Below are 22,314 nucleotides of genomic sequence, written 5' to 3' on the forward strand. Positions count from 1 at the left end.
AAGAATCTAAGAGACGTTGGTATGTTGGTGTAGGGATTAAGACCCTGGGCTCTGGAGCCAGACTGCCTGTTGCTACCATGCTTTGTCACCTGGGACACTCTGCTCACCTTCTCTAGCGTTCAGCTTCCTTGTCCATGAACCGTGTATAATAATAAAATTCGCCTCTTAGACTTTTTGTGAGGTTAAATGAGTAATACACAAGAAACACTTAGCATGGTTCTTGGAACGTTATAGTGGCTTTCAACCAACATATATCCTCCGTGTTACTCTTCTAGTTGTTATGAGCGGCTCACATTAATGATCTTGCAGTATCAATGCAAAATCTGTGGGCCAAGCCATTCTTCCAACCAACTCATTTTTCCACACAACCATGGAGCCACTGGGTAGAATCTCTTAGAGAAATCAGCAGGAGATCTGATAGACCTGGTCACTCCACACCGTGGGCTGTGGTTCATTTCTCTGTTTGTACAGTGGCAACACCGCATTGCTGTCCTTCGGTTCAGTGCACGCATGACTAACAGAGGAGTGGCACCAAGATGACCATGTGATTTGGGGAGAGGAAGAGATGGCATTGCAAAGAGGCAGGATGTGTTTTATCAGCCAAAAGTGTTCCCAGACCCCACTCTCTTAAGTCACTTCCCTTTGCTTCCGACAGTCGCCAGTCTTAAGATTCTATGTTCCTTCTGGCTTTTTCTCACAAACATAATTCACTTCTTGATGATATTAGAACACGTCTTTATTCCCACGGTGATACTCAGCACCATTAGTCACAACAATAAAAGGGTCTCCTCATAACTGAGAAAGACAGAGAGATGAATAATTCAATAATGCTGAAGGCCATCAACATAATCAAAATTCCCTGTAACAGAAGAAGAAGAAAAAAAGAATCACGGTATTAGCACAATAATGGTTTATCTGATGACAGTGAGGTAGCAATGCCCATTTAAGAAAATCTCTCCCACATGTCTCAAGTGTATTGGATGCTTAGGAAGTAAAATAGTGGAGGATCACGAGAGCATACAGCTGTTTCAGCACAGGACAGCACATTATTTTCTTAGAGAAAGTCATACAAAACAATCCACATTCTATATCATATGCAGAAATGTTCCATTTCATAAATATATACAATACAAAGAAATAATGTGAAAAAGTGGTCTGTTGAAGGAGAAAGAAAGGTTAAGAAATAGGAAAAAAAAATAGAAGCGGAAATAGAAAAGGAAAGAAAAAGAGGGTAAAAACCCTAAAGGCACAGACAAAAGAGGAACGTGTAGAAAAACACACACAGAAAAGAAGCATAGGCGAATAGTACCGTCTTCTGTTCTTTTTATCACTGCTAGAGACCATTTTCAAATGCTTTGTAGCTTGGCAACAGAGAGCATGAATAGGATACACACCTTGTTAGGAACCCAGAGGCTGGACATACAAGTGTTTTGCCGGTGAAAGTTTGTGAAGGTCATATGGTTAACATTCTGTTCTGCAACTGTATCTTTCTACATGTTTTGAGTATAGGTTAAAATATTGTTTATTTTAGAGTCACATGGTTTTTAATGGCCACATAATAATATCTCATGGTAGAGTTGCCATAATTCATTTATTCTTTAGTGACAGGAAATAATTTATTTACTTTTCCTCCTCTTCTGTTGTGTTTATTCATTCTTTTTTTTTTTTTTTTTTTTTAGATTTTATTTGTTTATTTGACAGAAAGAAAGATAGTGAGAGCAGGAACACAAGCAGGGAGAGTGGGAGAGGGAGAAGCAGCTTTCCGCCCAGAAGGAGCCCCATGCGGGGCTCCATCCCAGGACCCTGGGATCATGACCTGAGCCGAAGGCAGACGCTTAATGACTGAGCCACCCAGGCGCCCCATGTTTGTTCATTCTTAATGCTCTGAATAATGCTGCAATAAGCATTCTTGTACACATGCCCTTATATGTAGGTGTTTAATTGCTATGGAGATAGCTACCTGGATATCTTTCATGTAAATAAATGCCTTCTTCCTTTCTGAAATGGTAGTAACATTTCAGATTTCTACCACCAATACACAGGAACATCCTTTCCACCATTTCCCTACCTGTGATAATTTTTATAACTTTTATTTTTGCCAATCTAATAAATGTATCTTAGTCCACTATTAATTTAATTGGCATTTCCCTGACTACTAGTGAATTCGAACATCACTCTGAGTATATTTGGCCACCACATTTGCATTTTTGTAAATTCCCTCCTCATACATAATCTTGTCCATTTTTTAAATTGAGTTCTTGACTTTTTGTTAGTTATATTCATTCTTTGTATGTAAAAGCATTGAAACTGCTGTTATCTGCTTTAAAAATATTTTCCACTTCTTTTACCATGCCAGATTTTATATTTAGGTATATATGCATTTTACCCTTTTTTGATTTCCAGATCAACATGTATCACCCCAGTAAGTTCACTTGTGTCCCTTCCCAGTCAATCCCCCCTACCCCAGCCAGAGGCAACCACTGTTCTGATTACTAACACCATTTAATAACTTTGCCTGTTCATTTTTGTATCTGAATTTGTTTGTTCAGTATAATGGACTGAGATTCATCCATGCTGTTGCATGTATCAGTAGTCTGTTTTCTTTCTTGTTGCTAAGTAGTTTTCTGTTGTTTGAATAACCAGTTTCTCTAGCCACTCTGTTGTTGATAGACATTTGGATTGTTTCTAGTTTTTAACTGTTATGAATAGGTTTTCTGTGAACATTCTTGTATATATTGCTAAGACATAAAATAGGCCTTGTTAATTTTGATAAAAACTACCAAATAGTTTTCCAATGTGGCTGAGCCATTTTACATTCCCACCAAAAATATATAGGAATTCCATGTGCTTTACATTCCTGCCAACATTTTCTTTTGCCAGTCCTTTTCATTAAAGTCATTCTGCTGTGCATACAAACATTGTGATTTTGAATTGCATTCCTCTGGTAACTAATAATGTTGAGCACGTTTTTACATGCTTACTGGCTGTTGGCAGATCTTTTACTGTGAAGTACTTGTTCGAGTCCTACTCATTTTTTTTTGGTCTTTTTATTATTAATATTCAGGTGTGCTTAATATATTCTGGATATGGGTCTTTAGTCAGATATATGCATTGAGGAGATTATCTCCCATTCTGTGCCTTGCCTTTTTTTTTTAACTTGAGATATAATTGACATATAACATTGTGTGTGTGCATTGTTTGCACAAAGCATGCAGTGTGTTGATTTGAAGCATTTATATGTTGCAATATGATTACCATTGTGGCATTAGATAACACCTCTCTCATGTCACATAATTATCATTTCACTTTTTATAATGGAACAATTTAAGATCTAATCTCTTTGCAACATCGAAGTATATAATACAGTATTGCTAACAATAAGCACAATGCTGTGCATTAGATCTCCAGAACTTTTTCATCTTCTAATTGGAAGTTTGTACTCTTTGGCAAACATCAGTCCAAATTCTCTGCCCCACAGCCCCTGGTAACCACCGTTCCACTCTGTTTTTATGAATGTGGCTTTTTTAAGATTCCACGTGTAAGTGATATTGTACAATATTTGTTTTCCTCCATCTAGTCAGATGGAGAGGTTGCAAATGGTAGGATTTCCTTCTTTCCTGGCACTGAATAATATTCCATTGTGAATGTACCACATATACATCCATTGGTGGATGCTTAGCTTGTTTCCATGTTTTGGCTATTGTGAATGTGGCTGCAATGAATGTGAAAATGTTCATATCTTTTTGAGTTAGTGTTTGCTTTCTGATAAATACTCAGAAGTAGAATTGCTGGATTGTATAGTAGTTTTGACTTCTGAGGACCCTCCATGTTGTTTTCCATAGTGGTTGTGCAAGTGCACTTGCATTCCCACCATTAGTGCACAAGGGTTCCATTTCCTCCACAACCTCACCAACACTTGTTATTTCTTGTCTTTTTGATAATAACCTTCTAACAGATGTGAAGTGATATTTCACTGTGGTTGTGATTTGCATTTTCCTGATGGCTCATGATACTGAACATCTTTTCGTGTACCTGTTAGCCATCTGTTATGTCTTCTTTAGAAAAATGTCTCTTCAGATCCTCTGCCCATTTTTTATTTTTATTTTTTTTGCTATTGAGTTGTACAAATTCTTTATATATTTTGCTTATTAGATATGTGATTTGTACATTTTTTCCCTATCCCATAGGCTGCATTTTCATTTTATTGGTGGTTTCCTTTGTTGTGCAGAAGCTTTTTAGTTTGATGTAGCCCCACTTGTTTATTTTGCTTTTGTTGCTTTTGCTTTGGGTGTCAAATCCAAAAAATCATTGCCAGGATGGATATCAAGTAGTTTACTACCTGTGTTTTCTTCTAGGAGTTTTATGGTTTTAGGTCTTACATTCAAGTCCTTAATCTGTTTTGAATTGATTTTTGTGTATGGTGTAAGATAGTAGTCTACTTTCATTTCTTTGTACACACAAAGAAATGTTTAACTTTCCTAATACCATTTATTGAAGAGACTGTCCTTTCCCTGTCATATATTCTTGGCTCCTTTGTTGTAAATTAATTGACCATATGTGCATGGGCTTATTTCTGGGCTCTCTATTCATTCCACCGATCTGTGTGTCTATTTGTATACTCATACCATGCTGTTTTGATAACTCTAGCTTTGTAGTATAGTTTGAAATCAGGAAATGTGATGGCTTCAGCTTTGTTTTTCTTTCTTTCTCAAGATTGCTGTTGCTATTTGGGGTCTTTTGTGGTTCCATAAAATTTTAGGACTATTTTCTATTTCTAAGAAAAATGCCATTGGTGTTTTGAATGGGTATTGCATTAAATCTGTATACTGCTTTGGGTAGTAGTATGGACATTTTAACAATATTAATTCTTCCAATCCATGAACAGGGGATATCTTCCCATTTATTTGTGTCTTCAATTTCTTTCGTCAATGTCTTAAAGTTTTCAGTGTACAGATCTTTCACATCCTTGATTAAATTTATTCCTAAATATGTTATCTTTTTTGATGTGATTGTTTTCGTAATTTCTTTCTCATAGCTCATTATTAGTGTATAGAAATGCAACTGAAACTGATTTTTGTATATTGGTTTTTGTATCCTGCAATCTTATTGAATTTATTTTATTCTAATAGTTTTTTGGTGGAGTCTTTAGGGTTTTCTAGGTATATGCCCTCTGCAGACAGATATTTTTACTTCTGCCTTTCTGATTGCGATGCTTTTTCTTTGTTCTCTTCTCTTCCCTTCCCTTCTATTTTTCTTTATTTCTTCCCCCAGTTGCTCTGGCCAGGACTTCTTGTACTTTGTTGAATAGAAATTACGAGACTAGGCATCTTTGTCTTGTTCCTGATTTTAGAGGAAAAGTTTTGGCTTTTCGCTGTTTAGTATCATGTTAGCTCTGGGCTTGTCATATATGGCCTTTCTTATGTTGAGGTGTGCTCCTTTATCTCAGTGTGTTGAGAATTTAAATTTTTTCATGTTGAATTTTGTTAGATTCTTTTTCTGCATCGATTGAGATGGTCATATGATTTTCATCCTTCATTGTGTTAATGTGGTATATCACATTTATTGATTTGTGTATGTTGAACCATCCTTGCATCCCTGGAATAAATACCACTTGATGATAGTATAGGAGACTTTTAATATACTATTGAATTCAGTTTGCTAACAATGTATTGAGGATTTTTGCATATATGTTCATCAGGGATATTGGCTTGAAATTTCTTTTCTTGTAGCGTAGTTGTCTGGTTTTGGTGTGGGTAATCCTGGGCTTGTAAAATGAATTTGGATCCTTCTTTTCTATTTTTTTGAAGAGCTTAAGGATTGGTGTTAATTCTTCTTTAAATTTCTGGTAGAATTCACCAGTGAAGCCATCTGGTCTGCACTTCCCTCTTTTGGGAGGTTTTTGATTACTGATTCAGTATTCTTACTAGTAATTACTGTGTTCAGGATTAATTTGCCAATACCAATTGTTTTCAGGTTTGTTAGTCTGATATCTTTACTTCAACTTAACTTTTAAAGAACATTTTCACTGAACACTGAATTCTGGATTAGCAGTATTTTATTTCGGCAGTTTAAAATGTCATTCCAGTGTTTTCTGGCCTCTGTCAGGCCTCCAAATGAAAAGTCAGTTGGAAGTTTACCTTTGTTCCTTTGAATGTAATGTATTCACCTCTGCCCCCACCCCCAGCTTCTTTTTAGGTTTTGCTCTTTATACATTATTTTCCCTCAGAAATTTAAGTATCATGTGCTTTATGTACTTTTCCTTGTATTTTCCTGTTTGTGGTTCATGTCTTGTCTTTGATTCCTTTACAAAATCATCAGCCATTCTCTCTGTGAGCATCGTTCTGTGCTGCATTTTCATTTTCTCTCTTGTGGTTCTTCAGTTGTATATAGGGCACCTTTTTTTCTGTTCTGCTCCATATGTCCCTTATGTTTGTTCTTTCTAATATTTTATATCACTTTCTTCTCTTTGGGCATTAGTCTTCATATTTTATACTGATTCTCTTCCTGTGCCCTTCTGAAGTGTCTAATATGCTGTTCGCCCCATCTACTGAGTGCTTGGTTGCGGTTCTATAAATTCCAATGACTTCTTTCTAATGGGTTTCAGTGTCCCATAATATTCTCCAACTCATTCTCTTCTCTCTTGGATATAACAGCCATGTTTACTGTCAAGTTTGTATCTGATGACCCTACCATCTGTGTCACCACTGAGGTGGTTTCAATCATTGATTATTTTTTTTAAAGATTTATTTATTTAAATAAATAATATAATATATATTGAGATTAAAAATAAAGTATTTAAAATACCAGTCAGCATTAACATATAAGTAGAGAAGGGAGCAAATGGTGTTTTGAGAGAGAGAGAGTGGGGGAAAGGGCTGAGAGAGAGGGAGAGAGAGAATCCTAAAGCAGACTCCCCACTGAGCACAGAGCCTGACCTGGGCCTCGATCCCAGGATCCTGAGATCATGACTTGAGCCAAAATCAAGAGTCAGACCCTTAACCAACTGAGCTACCCAGATGCCCTGATTATTTTGTTTTTATTTTTTAGATGTTCAGTCCTATCTTCTGGTATGACTAATTTGTTTTGTTTTGTTTTACACTTAATAACAAATGTAGTATGCAAAAAATGGTAGAAATTCTAAATTATGTTATCTTCCTCTAGGGATGAATTAATTTTCTTCCATCAGACAGATTAGGAGAAGGTTACCATGATCAAAATAATTCAAGGACGAATTTCAGTTTTGTGAGGCTGGTCTGTTTCCTTTGTCCTTAATTCTAGGGTGTAGTCTTTCTTCAGAAGTGAAATTTTGGAGTGTTTACCAGACTCCACTACTCCTCTTGGTGGACTCTGAACAATGTGTGTGTGTCTGCGTACTGCATGACTGCTGAAATCTCTTCTTAGCCTTTTAGCCTCTTAGCTTCTTATCAACTTGGCTCCTGAGCTTTGCATCCTACACATCTTAGGTGTCAGCAAATAACTTGTGGAGAAAAGTGATGGAGAATTTTGGGTTTAGTTCATTCAATGTGTACAAATCTCACAGGATCCTTGTACTTTAAATCCTGGCTGCCATGGTTTCTTTCATGTATATCCAAACATTTGGAAGTTTTTTGTTATTTTAATAAGCTCTTAATAAAAATTGTTTTCACTAGAGAGATGCTCTGATATAAATTACTCTGTCATAAACAGAAAAAAAGGATTTGTATACTAGTATTTTCAGTAAACCAATCATTGGCTGTTTTGATCCTTTCTGATGTGTGCATGATTTTTGTTTTGTTTTCACTAATTTCTTCTCTTGTCATTATATATTAATTCCTTTCTTCTTCTTTCTTTGGACTAATTTTCTCTCCTTTAATCCCTGAGATTAATATTTGGGCCATTATTTTTCAAAGTTTCATATTTTATAGTATCTACATTTCCAAACTATGAATTGCCTTAAAAATATTGCTTTACCTTCGCCCTCAAGTTTTTGAGCTTTCATTTCAGAACATCTTTGGATTCATATTACGATTTCTTTCCTGATCCAATAATTACTTTGAAACCTACTGCTTAATATCCAGCCACACAGGTTAAAATTATTTTTATCATTGCTTATTGTTTTATTGCATAGGTCATACACTAGGACTTCAACCTTTGGTATTAATCTGGAATTGTCATATTTACCAATATATAGTCATCTTTTGTTGGTATGTGTTACAAAATTGTGTATTCTTTGTTGTTGGATATAATAGACTAAATATATCTATTAGTTCTAGTTTTTTACTTTTGATGATACCATTAGGTGTTCAAACATATCAAAGTCTAAAAGTTCTTCAAACCTTCATGCTCTTCTCAGAGAAAACTCAGGTCCTTAGCAAACACAACTAACAAAAATACCATTTGCTCCCTTCTCTACTTATATGTTAATGCTGACTGGTATTTTAAATACTTTATTTTTAATCTCAATATATATTATTATTACTGCATTACACAAGCAGTATTCACTTGTATTTGTCCACACGTTTATCACATTCTTTGTTCTTCATTCCTTCTTGCATCTCATTGTGCTATCGTTTTCTTTCTATTTGGAGTTCATTCTTTATTCCTTTAATTCTGGTCCGTAGGAGGCAAGCTCAATTATTCTTTATCTCTAAAAATTCTTCATTTCACTTCATTCTTGTAAGATTTTTTTCTTCTCCTTTTTCTGTTTCAAGTTTTTATTTAAATTCTAGTTAGTTAACATATAGTGTAATATTGGTTTCAGTAGTAGAATTCAGTGATTCATCACTTACATATAACACCCAGTGCTCATCACAAGTGCCCTCCTTAATGCCCATCACACACCTAGCTCATCCCTGCCCACCTCCTTCCAGCAACCATCAGTTTTTTCTCTATAGTTAGGAGTCTCTTTCCTAGATTGACTCTCTCTTTATTTACCCCCCTTTGTTCATCTGTTTTGTTTCTTACACTCCACATATGAGTGAAATCATATGGTATTTGTCTTTCTTTGACTTATTTCACTTAGCATAGCACACTCTAGCTTCCACCACGTCATTGCAAATGACAAGATTTCATTCTTTTTTATGGTTGAGTAATATTCCATTGTGTATGTATGTATGTATGTATGTATGTATATCACAGTAATGGGTAGTGAGTGATAGGTTATTGGTTGACAGTTATTTTTTTCAGAATACTGAAGATATTGTTCAGTCTTTTGGCTTTTATTGTTGCTTTTGAGAGGTTAGGTATCAGTCCAGTTCCTTCTACTTTTTCTTTTTGGTAATTTTCATAGTTTTTAGTTTTTGTTTTAGTTAAGATTACTGAGAATTGAGGGGCGCCTGGGTGGCTCAGTTGGTTAAGCGACTGCCTTCGGCTCAGGTCATGATCCTGGAGTCCCGGGATCGAGTCCCACATCGGGCTCCCTGCTCGGCGGGGAGTCTGCTTCTCCCTCTGACCCTCCTCCCTCTCATGCTCTCTGTCTCTCATTCTCTCTGTCTCAAATAAATAAATAAAATCTTAAAAAAAAAAAAAAAAGATTACTGAGAATTGATAATGAAACAAAACCATGATTTGAAAAATAACTGTACTTTGACTCAGCAAATTGATAAAGTATCAAAGCATGATATACAAGACCAAATATCTAAGTTCAAGATTTTAACATAAGATGTCTCAGAGCTTTATGTTAAAAATAGGGCCACAGAGAGATGTTTTAATGGTAATTCCATGTGAATTCATGTTTTCCAAAAATTAGACCATTGGCTGTCTCTACAACTGGTCTAGTTTGCAAATCTAACCAGTTCCTTTCCAGACTACTGTTACTCTCCCCTAAAATTACCTATGACTCCTCCAGCTGATGAAATCCTATAAATGCCCTTTTCTGTTTCCCCCTATTGTGTCTGAGACCGATGCTCTCCCTTGATTAGCAAATTTAATAAATTCAGCTTTTAACTGTCATTGATTTTCCTGGTGGTCTTTGAAGGTGCTAGACAGTCACAGAGGCCCCAGAGAGGTCTTGTCAGACCCCTCACTATTACGGTTCTGGTCCTTTGACTCACTTAGTGGCTATTCCACTGGCTGTCTGTGAGCAACCCTGTCCAGGGTTTGCACATCTATGTTGATGAGGCGATCTAGCACTTTTTATTGGGTAGGGTTTATTTTATTTGTCCTGGGAGTCAGGTTTCCCATGACTTTTTCATTATCCCTTCACATCTGTTCTTGTTTTCTTTTCCCTTGGTGGGGTAGGGGTGAAGAAAAAGATGGTCTGCCAAAGCTTTGCCACTAACCATCCTGTCTGTCTATCTGCCTCTTATCTATATTTTTGTGTATCTATAAGAATAAATCCTAGGGAAAGAGTTATGTCTTGTTAGCCAGCCACCAGGACTAATAAGTAACATGTCTCTTTGACCAATATCCTTTCTAGGACCAATTATCTTGGATTACTCATTAAAATCTTTTAAGAACCTTCTCTAGTCTTATCTACATGTAGGAAATTGGCTGTAGGAGAGACTCTTCTACACATATTCCACCTGTCGGAGGCTGCTGATTTCTTGAGTCAGCAGGCAGGGGTGGATTTTCCAAGGCCTTCACTATCCCTATTTTCTTCTTACTTCCTGGTAATCATTGACTAAATTCTCAGAAATTAATTCTGTATTATATCTCAGTGAATGATTTGACTTTCATTCTGATAACTCTGATTATATAATAAATTTGTCAGTTTTTTCCACTAACAGATGTGGACTACTTTTCCTTGCCAGCCATCTAATTAATCATTCTTTGTGACCTTAGGCAGGTGACTGGTTATTTTGGAAATATCATGAGGGAAAGAGTACACTTGAACCTTGTTGGATAAGATCTTACTAAAATCACCACCACCACCACCACCACTACCGCACTTATTATAGACGTTAAGCTATAATCCTCTAGAAACTTTACAAAAGCAAATGGTCTAAAAGATAGGACAGCTAATACACAGGTGGCCCAGGCTCCTCAGAATTAGGGACTAGACTGCTTCTACTCAAGGTGACTGGAACAAAACTACCCTCCCTCAAAATGACTGATGCCATTGATGGTGATGGGCTTATACTCTTGGCTATTTTATCTCCTCTATGCTAATTCAAGGTTCTAGATTATTGGTAGACAACTCTACTAACACAGCACTACCAAGACAGCCTTTTTTGAAAATCAGTATTGTCATGTTCCTTCATTTACTCATGCTGACAATAAGGGACAAACCCCTGAAACTGATCCAAGAAGGAATAGGAAATCTAAATAAACTGATAATAGGTAATTTAAGAAAACTTCCCACAAAAAAAAAAAAAAAAAAAGCCCAGACCTAGGAGACTTTACCAGTGAAGTCTTCCAGATATTTATGGAAAATTCAACATAATTTTTCTCAAAATTTACCAGAAAGTATAAACGGAAGCAGTATTTTCCAACTCATTCTATAATGCCAGTATTAACCAGACACAAAAACCAAAGACATCACAAGAAAAGATGAGTATAGGCCAAGATCCCTTATAAATAAAGGTGTAAACATCTTTAACAAAGTATCAGAAAATTGAATCCAATAATATTTAAAAAGAATTATACAGCATGACTGAGTGGGATTTATCCCAGGATAAATTTATTTTTATTTAAAATAAAAAAGTGATGGGTATTAAGGAGGGCACATATTGCATGGAGCACTGGGTGTTATATGCAAACAATAAATCATGGAACATTACATCAAAAACTAATGATGTAATGTATGGTGATTAACATAACATAATAAAATTAAGAAAAACTAATAATGTACTGTATGGTGATTAACATAACATAATAAAAAAAAGATAAAAAAGTCAATCACTGCAATGCACCATAACAATAGAATAAAGGACAAAAACCACATGATCATCTCAGTTGATACAGAAAAAGCATTTCACTAAATTCAACACACATGGTAAATATGTTCAGCAAACTAGGAAGAGAAGAAACTTCTTCAGCTTGATCAAATCCATCTAAAAAACCCTCAGCCGACATCATACTTAATGGTGAAAGACAAGATGTTTTCCTTCTAAGTACAGGAAAAAGATGAGGAAAGAGATCTACTCTTGCAACTGTGATATTTTACTTCTATGAAGACTCCCTTTTCCTTAGGTGACTGATTACTTTCCAGCTTTCTTGACAAATTTTGACGGGTCTTGTTGACTAATTTTTCTCTCCATGTAGATTTACGTCTTTTCCATTCCCTTAAACTAATAATAGTGGTATTTTGGAAAGAGCAGAAATAAATGCCTGTTTTCAATATATACCATGTTTTATCAGAAGTCCAGTCTGAATATTAAAGCCAAAACCAAAACCATAAAAATATTCCACTTAAGATTCTAATATATATCTGGGACTATGAATCACTACCATACTGCTATACCTGCATTTTTCTTCCTATATCACTCTACCTTTTATATTATACTCATTGGTATATATGCTTTATCTTCTCTACTCATCTGTGAATTCCTCAAGTTGGGGGTTATAATGTGTTTATTTTCTATTCCACAATGCCTGGTGTAACCTATCAGATATTATGATTTCTATAAATGTTTGTAAATAAAAGAAAATACATGTGTCCACAACATTATTTGGATTTTGCTGATTAGATGCTAATCAATCTTTATGATTACACCCATTACTCTTAGCCATAAAAATGCAGTATACTTACAATGAATAGGGTAGCAATGGCCTGACACTGACTAATTGTTTCAGCATAGCCACAAAAGAAGTGTTGATCTAGAATGAGACCAAATGTGAGGAGAATGATTCCAGCTATTGCTGCCAGGGCACTAAGAGAATTCATTATTCGGCTTAACTTCACCTGAAAGAGATGAAAGACCATAACACTGAGTCTACAGACAAAAAGCAGTGGTGGGGGAGATTGGAGGGAGAGTTTCAGTCACAGCATTGCAATGCCACAAAGCAGCTGTGTGATCATATATGAGACACTTCATCCCTTTGGGCTTCAGGCACTCAGCTAGAGAATGAGGGAATCCAGTGAACTTTTAATAACCCTTCTATCCCCCACAGTCTGTACCTAATAAGTTAACTCCCATTTAGTTGGGGGGGACAGGTGCACACTGGACAAAAGGGGTACTTAGGCATAGCCACATTGCCCTGCACTTTGATGCTCTGGTAAAAGTCATGACCTACTTGCATTTTTGTTTTATGGCTCTTTTTAACTAAACATTGTATTTCTTTGCAATTTTTATTCCTTCCTAAAACTTCAAACCTACAGGAGAAGTCCTGTGTTGGAAATAATTTATTGGCTTGTTAATTAATATCTCACATTTTTGATTCTTTGAGAAAAGTAAAAATATTATACTTATAATTTATCTGTAAGTTAGACTTTTGCATTCATTAACACTGTATTACTTATTTTGAACTTCTGCTTATAAGGTTTATTTTATTTTATTTATTTATTTTTTAATTAGGTTGTGTTCACAGTGTGCCTATCCTGTGAGTCAAACTAGTGCCTTTCAAAGTGTCTGGCATGACAGAAAGAATGAATGAATGAGTTACTGGAATGCTGAGACCCATTTTACCATTTTGTTTAGGAACTTGGCTTTTATTCTATGCCTCAATGTTTTCATATATAAAATAAGAAACTGGATGACCTAGAAAACTCTTCTGGCACTACTGTTTTATGATTCTATGGACAAAAGACCAGTGACATTGGTTGGTATCAGTACTTGACAGTTTGTGGAATTATAGTGGGTTAATGATTTTCCAAATTCACTTTCAAGGTTAAAATCATTATTTCAAAGTTATAAATTTTTAGTGAAGGGTAAGATGTAACTCACCAGAATTTCTGTGGTTTTTCTTTCCAATGCAACTAGGAAGGCTCCAGAATTAATGAACTATTAAAAAGAATAAATATTTTAGTGATGGGCTTGCTTAACTGATGTTAAAGAGTTCTCAGAGAGGGGCGCCTGGGTGGCTCAGTCGTTAAGCATCTGCCTTCGGCTCAGGTCATGATCCCGGGGTCCTGGGATCGAGCCCCGCATCGGGCTCCCTGCTCCGCGGGAGGCCTGCTTCTCCCTCTCCCGCTCCCCCTGCTTGTGTTCCCTCTCTCGCTGTGTCTCTCTCTGTCAAATAAATAAATAAAATCTTAAAAAAAAAAAAAAAAAAAAAGAGTTCTCAGAGAATAGACTTCTATGTGTTTCATTCACATGTCTTCCTTCCTAATTCACACGATCCTCAGAGCAGTGAGCAGGGTGAGATGCCTGATAAGGTAGTCCACAAATGAGTAGTGGACAAAATACTGAACTAGAAATTAGCTTTAGCCTTAACTATCTATTTGAACATGAGTTTTTTGGTTTTTGTTTTCTTTTAGCTTCACTGGGCTTTAGTTTTCTCATCTACCTTCCTTTTATAGCTATTGTGGAATGAGCTTTGATATCATGCCACACTGGTGTCAAATCAGTTCACAACCAATAAAATCAGATTCTGTCATTCTTATAAGACACATCCTTCATACCCATTTGCAATCCAGCATGTTCTGCCAGCTAATGTGCTGGGAATTCTGAAAAAAAAAATCCCAAGAATTTTCATGGAGGTGAGTCATATATAGGAGCATCATCTAGTAGAAACTCCAAATCGGACTACAGCACATGCATTTTTAAGTTTCCAGTCCCACTGCCTTGTATTTCTTCAGCCTCGTCTCTTCACCCTCACTCTTACAGGATAGAAAGTGTTCTCCCATACCTTGAGCCTTTTGTTCATGGTTCTCCCTTGGCATGCAGCAAGATATCCCTAGCCCTTATGCCCAACCATTCCCCACTCTCTACCATTCCTTCCACCATTCCTCTCTAGGTGCTCTCATCCTGATTAACCACCCATCCTTTAAAACTCAGCCAAGCTGGAGTGTCTCTGGGTGTCTTCCCCTCCTTTTTGTAGGTACCTTTCCTATAGAGGCAGTTCCTATGTCTGTCACCACTCATCACACCATATGGTGATGATCTGACTCTCTGTTTGAAAGACCTTGAGACCAAGAACTGCCTTTTTCCTGAATTCCCACACACCATCCATTCTCTGGCACTAAACTAGGTGCTAAAATAATGTTTATTGAATGTAATTATGTAAATGCCTCTGTGTAGCTCAAAGGTACATCTAAGAAGCTTTCCCTGTTTCTTTACTTTTCTAAGGAGTAAACTGATCTTTCATCTCTCCTTACACAAGCACTGTGATATCATTTATCACATTACCTTGAAATGACCTCTTTACATGTTTTCTTTCTTGCTAAACTGAGAGCCCTTTGAAGGAAGGGCTCATGTATTATTTTTGTTTATTTTTTCCCCAGTTTTATTGAGATGTAATTAACATACAGTACTGTATAAGTTTAGGGCATATGCATAATGATTTGACTTATATATATTGTGAAATGATTGTAATAATTTTACTTCATGTCAATTATTTCATATAGATATAACCCCCCACCAAAAAAAAGGAAAAAGAAAAAGAGGAGAAAAATAATATTTTTCTTTGTGATGAGACTCTCTTAAAAAATTTCATGTATATCATACAACAGTGTTAATTGAAATCATCCTGTTATACGTTGTATCCCTAGTACTTATTTATCTTATTACTGGAAGCTTGTACCTTTTGACCACCACCCTCCATCCCGGGATCTCTCTCCTCACTCTCTGCCCCTGGTAACCTTAAATCTGAGCTCTTTATCTATGAATTTTTTGAAGTTCTAAATATCAGTGAGATCATGCAGTATTTGTCTTTCCCTGTCTGACTTATTTCACTTAACATAATGCCCTTACGGTCTAACCATGTTGTTGCAAGTGGCAGGATTTCCTTGTTTTTTTATGGCCTGTATATATATATACACACTTCTTTATCATCCATTCATCTGTTGATGGACACTTAGGTTGTTTACATGTCTTGACTTCTGTGACTAATGCTATGGACATGGAGCTGCAGATGTATTTGTGACATAGGGTTTTCATTTCCTTTGGATATATTCCCAGAAGTGGAATTGCTAGATCATATATGGTCATTTTATTTTTAATTTTTTGAGGAAACTTCATACTGTCTTTCATAGTGAGGGTCCATGTATTGTTAACCTTTCGATCCTCATTGCCTTCCACTATGTATCTGGCTTATAATGGATAGCAACTCATTTTGAATGAATGAATGGACAAATGACATCAAGACCCAAGGACATATTCCCAAAGGAACTTCAGGACCCAAAGATGGAATATCAGCAACTCTGATGAATTAATGGGGAAATAATTTCAATAAAGTTGATTTTTATTTTATCTTTACAAAGCATATCCTACAACTGAATGCAGCTCATTTTAAGGGAATTAAGAATTCCCTAGTATCCCTGTTGTCATGGCTTCAAATTGAACTCAATTGACTATACTCACCAAAACTGAGCTCCAGAATGGATATCCTGAAACAAATATAAAGGGGAACCGTGGGTATGGATTTTCAAGGGTGAAAAGGAAAACAACTCCAAAAGAAAAGTTCATCACTCCAAACAGGATCTGCATAGCCTATAAAGAGAGTAAAAAGTCATGGTAAGGAAAAAGCAAAATGGTAGGTTTCCTTTCCAAACACATACATGATCTTCTTTTGGTTAAAAGGATTTGGTGATTACCTTCTTTTATAAATAGGGGAAGGATAGTAGAAACCCCTTATGATGCTCCCAGGTGTTTTCTTGATCCCTTTATCTGATATTTGGTAACAGGTAAAATGATCTAAATCAGTGCTCTGGAAAATGTAGCCCATGGATTGGCAACATTAGGATCACCTGAGAATTAGAGATGCAGACTCTCAGGCCCTATATCCTATATCCTATACTTACTGAATAGAATCTCCAGGTTAGACCATGTCAAACTCTCCAAGCAGCGGGGAAATGAAAATCAAAACCACAAAGTGATAGGACCTCGCATCTGTTAAAATGGCTAACATCAAAAAGACAAGATAGCAGATGCTGGTGAGGATGTGGTGCACTGTTGGTAGGGATGTATCACTATGGAAAACAGTATGGAGATTCCTCAAAAAATTAAAAATAAAACAAATAATGAAAAAAAAGTAAAGCAGTGGTTTGACGATTGCTAGGGAAGATTGGTGAGAATGACGTAAAGAATGGAAGGTGTACCATGTGTGAGTGTTCTCTGCCCTCTTACTCTCCATCTACCTTCTCTGAGTCCTTTCTTTCACTCCCAAGCAACTATGACCTTTAAGTAGGTGAATTGTGAAGGATATCCTTTTTCTCAAGTCCAAGTCCATTTGAATAAGTTCAACTCAATAGCCACTCTCCATTCATCTAAACTATTAAAATTGTTTTCTAACTGGCTTTTCTGCACCAGCTTCCTTTTTCTCTATTCTAGTGTTCTGTCAGTGCTGAAGTAAGATCGCAAAACAGAACCAATCTGGTTACTCTTCTCAATTTGTTTGAAACAAAGCTCCCAAATCTGGTGGTCATCAGAGAAGTGTTTACAAAATACAGATTTCAACCCCCTCCCAACTCCCTCAAAATTGATATTCGGTAGTTCTGGAACAAGGCCTGGGGACTTGGTATACACATTTTATAAAGCTCCTTAGGTGATTTGTTGATTTCACAGATTGGAAACTACTTGTCAATATTGTAAAGTCTAAGTAGGGATGGGTACAAGATTCTTGGCAATTAGGTCTCCAAATTACCTTCCTGGTTGTTTCCTTTTCTCCCCAAAATATTATTTTTCACATTTTAAAAAAATGTTGGTAAAATATCTATAACAAAATTTACAGTACATACTTACCATTTTATTTAAATTAATAGGCTTTATTTTTATTTTTTATTTTTTTAAAGATTTTATTTATTTATTTGACAGAGAGAGAGGGCACAAGCAGGGGGAGCTGCAGAGGGAGAGGGAGAAGCAGGCTCCCCACTAAGCAGGGAGCACGATGCGGGGCTGGATCCCAGGACGCTGGGATCATGACCTGAGCTGAAGGCCGAGGCTTAACCAAATGAGCCACTCAGGCGTGCCTAGGCTTTATTTTTTAAAAGCAGTTTTAGGTTCACAGCAAAATTGAGTGAAAAGTACAAAGTTCCCATCTATTTCCTGTTTCCCTCCCCTATTGCTTCCCCCACTATCAATATCCCATATCAATGTGGTATATTTGTTACAATTGAACCGACACTGACACATCATTGGCAGCCAGAATCCATAGTTTACATTAGGCTTCGCTGTTGCTGTTGTACATTCTGTGGGTTTTGACAAATGTGTAATGACATGTATCCACGATTATAGTATTGTGCAGAATAGTTTTCCTGCTCTAAATATCCTCTGTCCTCCACCTATTCATCCCTCCCTCTCTGCTCCATCCCTTGGCAACCACTGATCTGTCTCCATTTTTTGGCTTTTCCAGAATGTCACATAGTTGGAATGATATAGTTTGTTGTCTTTACGGGCTGGCTTCTTTCACTTAGAAATGCATATTTTAGTTTCCTTCATGTATCTTCATGGCATGATGGTTTATTTATTTTGAGCACTGAATAACATTCCCTTGTATGGACGTACTGCAGTGTATTTATCATCCTGATTTTTCTTACTTCTTTTTTTTTGTTTGTCTTTTAATCCCCTTAAATGTTTCGAGTCTAATGTGCTTCCTCCCAGCTCTTTCGTCATTCCCAAACTATGCTACCATGAGTTCTTTGTTCATGGTGCTTTCTCTATCTAGAATATTCTGCTCTCCTCCTCCCCTTTCATATCTACTTATTAAAATTCCATCACTTCTTTAGTGTTCAGACTAAATGCCAGAATTGCCATAACGTTGTCCCATTGCTTTTAGATAGAAGTAACTGTTCCCTCTCTGGGTTCCCCTGCCTCTCACACCCAACCATTTATGGCTCTTATTAGATGCTACTGTGAAACGTGGTATTTAATATTGTTATTTTTTTCTTTCTAAATTGTGTATTCTCTCCTCAATGAGAGAAACTAGGTTGTATTTATTTCTGTAACCCCATAGTGTCTAACATAGTTTTTTGCACATAGTTCATTCCATATTTGTTAAAGTAATTTGAACACTTTAGCAGAAGTTTCAGTACCATTATATTTGAATAGATGCTAAAGCAGTTTAGACTGATGGCCCTTTTCTGCATGTCAGTGGGCCATTTTTCTCTACTTTGTTTTTTTTTCCTGGGGGAAAAATAGTCAATTTCTTTCTATTTTCCACTCTGGAAGGCTTGGGGTTGAAATGACAAATATTTTATAAGATATAGACACTATCACAGCCTTAAACATACTGAATCACATTTTCTGAAAGCAGATTGGTAAATAAAAAATAATTAATAGTCATGAAATGGGTAAGTGGGTGGAGAGATGAGCATTTACAGTATTAAGGGGATTTTCTGCGAAAGCCCCACATATAAAAATACCATACAATATTGTGAAACTGAATTCTGAGTCTTGATTGGGAAAATGTAAAACTGTCCAACTCAGTAACCCAGAATATAAAATCTGATCTATTGACGTCTACCTGATTTTCTCTTTCTTTTCTCTGAACTTAACTATGAAAAAACTCCTAGGTAGTGAGTTGGGAGATTTTTACTTTAACTGCAATCTTCAAGAGCCCAGGGATTTTGGCTTATTCATTTTATATCTTCCTCTCCATAGAACCTTTTACATAATTGGTTTAGAAATGTGACATATACTTCCTGAACTGGATGGAAATAAAAGTTGGAATTAGCTCCTACCTTGAAACATTATGCCACCAGACATTTCTTTCCCTCTTCTTCTCCCCCACCCCCTATCTTAGTTCAGCTTCTATTGCAAAGTTATAGAATCTGTAACATCCTGCTGGGGGTGGTTGATTAAGCCCATGGTTCATAGACTGGGTGGCTTATAAAAAACAGGAATTTATTTCTCATGATTCTGTAGGCTGAAAGTTTGAGATCAGGGTGCCAGCATGGTTGGGTTCTGGTGTAGACCCCTTCTGGGTTGCAGACCGCCAACTTCTCTTTTGTAACTTCACATGGTGGAAAGAGAGCTAGCTACCTCTCTGACCTCTTCTTATAAGGGCACTAATCCCATTCATGAGGGCTTTACCATCGTGAAGTGATTACTCCCCGAAAGCCCCACCTCCAAACACCATTACACTGGAATTATGGTTTCAACTATGAATTGTGGGGAGCACAAACCGTCCGTAACACACCCTCAGTAGAATATACACTGGGGCAAATCTGACTTACCCCTAAGATTTTCATTTTTGTAGCAAGTGATTTTGGAAAAGGGCCGCTTGTATCATAGGTTGTGGCTGTAAGGTCTGCTGACTGCAAGTCAGGAACATTGATATCTGGGGGAAATACCAGAAACACAGGATTGTGTGCAGTGTTTGAATCCATGATGGTGCAGTTGATATTTTGAAATGAAAAAATGTTCTTGATGGTACTTAAGTCTAGACCATGTTCTTCTTCTGTACCAAGGCTGTCTGGAGCACTGGCATTGTTGTGCTTTGTCTTGGAATTATGGAACCATAGAGTCACAGAGTCATGGAATCTCAGGATTAGTCGAGATCTCAAGGTTAGTGAGTAAAATACCCAGGACTGCAGGTCAGAGGACCTGCCCAGTAGTCCTAGTTCAGTCAGGAGCTCACTGTGACCTTGGGCAAGTCACATCCCCTCTCTTGGTTTCAGATTCCATATGTGTGCATTGATCAGGCTGGGCTAGATGATCTGTGAAGACATTTTAGTTCCCAAATAAACGAGTATTGCGAATACTTATTCTAGTTCTCTGTCTTCAGGAGGCAGGGGACAAAAGCTCTCAGGCCCTCAGAATTAATTAATGACCCACTTCTTGAAGTAGACATAGTGTCTGTTGAGCCTATCACTTTCGTTTTTGCCACCTGATTTTATTAACTTTAGCTGTGAACAAACCACCTCAAAACTTAATGGCTTCAAACGACCAGCATTTGATTTTGCTCAGAATTCTGCGGGTCGTGTGGGTGGCTCTACCGGTCTGGTCGAGCTCCGCTCTTGTGTGCCAAGTTCTCTCTGCATCTGTGCTCAGTTGGTGGAGTGGCCAAAGTAGATGATTTAGCATGGCCTCAGTCACATATCTGGCAGTTGGTAGGCTCTTGGTTCTTCTCCAGCTCACAAATGTTTTTTAAACTTCTGCTGAATCATGTATGCCAATCTCTCATTGACCTACGCAAATTGCAGAGACAACCCGTATTCGAGGATAAGGAAACACTCCATAGCTTCACGGGAAGATCTATACTGTCATAGTGCAAGGACATGGATGAAGGGAGGAGAAGAACTTGTATTCATTTACACACTCTACCTTGTCATTCTCTGGTGTTTCCTAATAAGATCAGGTCTTCCTAAATTAAAAAATCCTGATGAGACAGCCTCTAGGCACTTGCCAGTTAGAACATATTAAAGGACCAACCTTACCTTCCAGCATTCAGTTTTTCATGAACGTGGAATCCTAATGGTGATCTTCCCTTATGAAAATCCTTTGCTATTGGGTTAGTGTTCTCTGAGTTAAGCAAACTCTATTCCAATATACTTTATAATACCATTTCATCCTTACTTACTCATGTTTTAGCTTTCCTCTGAACCTTTTCCAGTTCCTCTTTCTCTTTCTCTTTTTCCCTAAGCATGATGACTAGAACAATGTTTTAATAGCCATCAGACAAATGGTAGAAAGAGTACTTGAAGTTTTTATTATGCTTCAATTCATGCAAGCTAATTCTGGAGATGCAGTTCTGAAAGACTCAATCCTTGGAGCATCGAAGCTTAGAATTAATGCCAAACCCTTTTATGTACTAGGTATGTGGTCTTGACTAAGTGATACATTAATTTATATATTCATATTAACTTACCAACTTATTAAAATATTATATCTTTTATCTAAAAATGAGAATAAAAATTGTTACCTTATAGGTATAAAGTATAAGTTTACCTTATTGTGAGTGAATTATTAAGTATTTGGTATGTAGTGGATGCTAAATAAATTATAATTACAAAAATAATAGCAATTAACATTTTTTATTATTATTACTATTTTAATCATAGTGGCTAAATGCTTCGTTTTATTTTTGCATTGTTTCCAAAGTTCATTTTGGTTGGTTCTTTATCAGCTAAATGTTCAATGTATTTTTGTAAACTTAGCTATAGGAACTTTGGAAATGTCACACTGAGTTGGTTCAGAAGTTATTTTACCTCATTTCTACATTTCAGCGTGGCTGTGGAACTCCATAGCCCTCCTGCTAATAAAAGCATCTAGGCCCACTGATACATGGGTAAGATAAATTTGTGCACTGCTTTTCCTTTTTCCCATATCTTTAGATTTCTTTTTATCTTCCAAT

General features: G+C 36.6%; 1 protein-coding gene across 1 annotated transcript; it reads right to left on the minus strand.

Moving 5' to 3' along the window:
* Window positions 1-821: 821 nt before the first annotated feature.
* MS4A5 (membrane spanning 4-domains A5) lies at window positions 822-20,347 on the minus strand. The gene is made up of 6 exons (XM_064576611.1): window positions 20,195-20,347; window positions 16,383-16,511; window positions 13,806-13,862; window positions 12,671-12,823; window positions 4,340-4,394; window positions 822-859 (listed from the first exon to the last, which is right to left on the minus strand). Exons 1-6 carry the CDS (start codon window positions 20,345-20,347, stop codon window positions 822-824), a joined length of 585 nt encoding a protein of 194 aa, XP_064432681.1.
* Between the last annotated feature and the right edge of the window lie 1,967 nt (window positions 20,348-22,314).

This window comes from Mirounga angustirostris, unplaced genomic scaffold (genome assembly GCF_029215605.1).
Source record: "Mirounga angustirostris isolate CCGP_5_RB_7025 unplaced genomic scaffold, mMirAng1.0.hap1 SCAF_13, whole genome shotgun sequence".
Taxonomy (NCBI): domain Eukaryota; kingdom Metazoa; phylum Chordata; class Mammalia; order Carnivora; family Phocidae; genus Mirounga; species Mirounga angustirostris.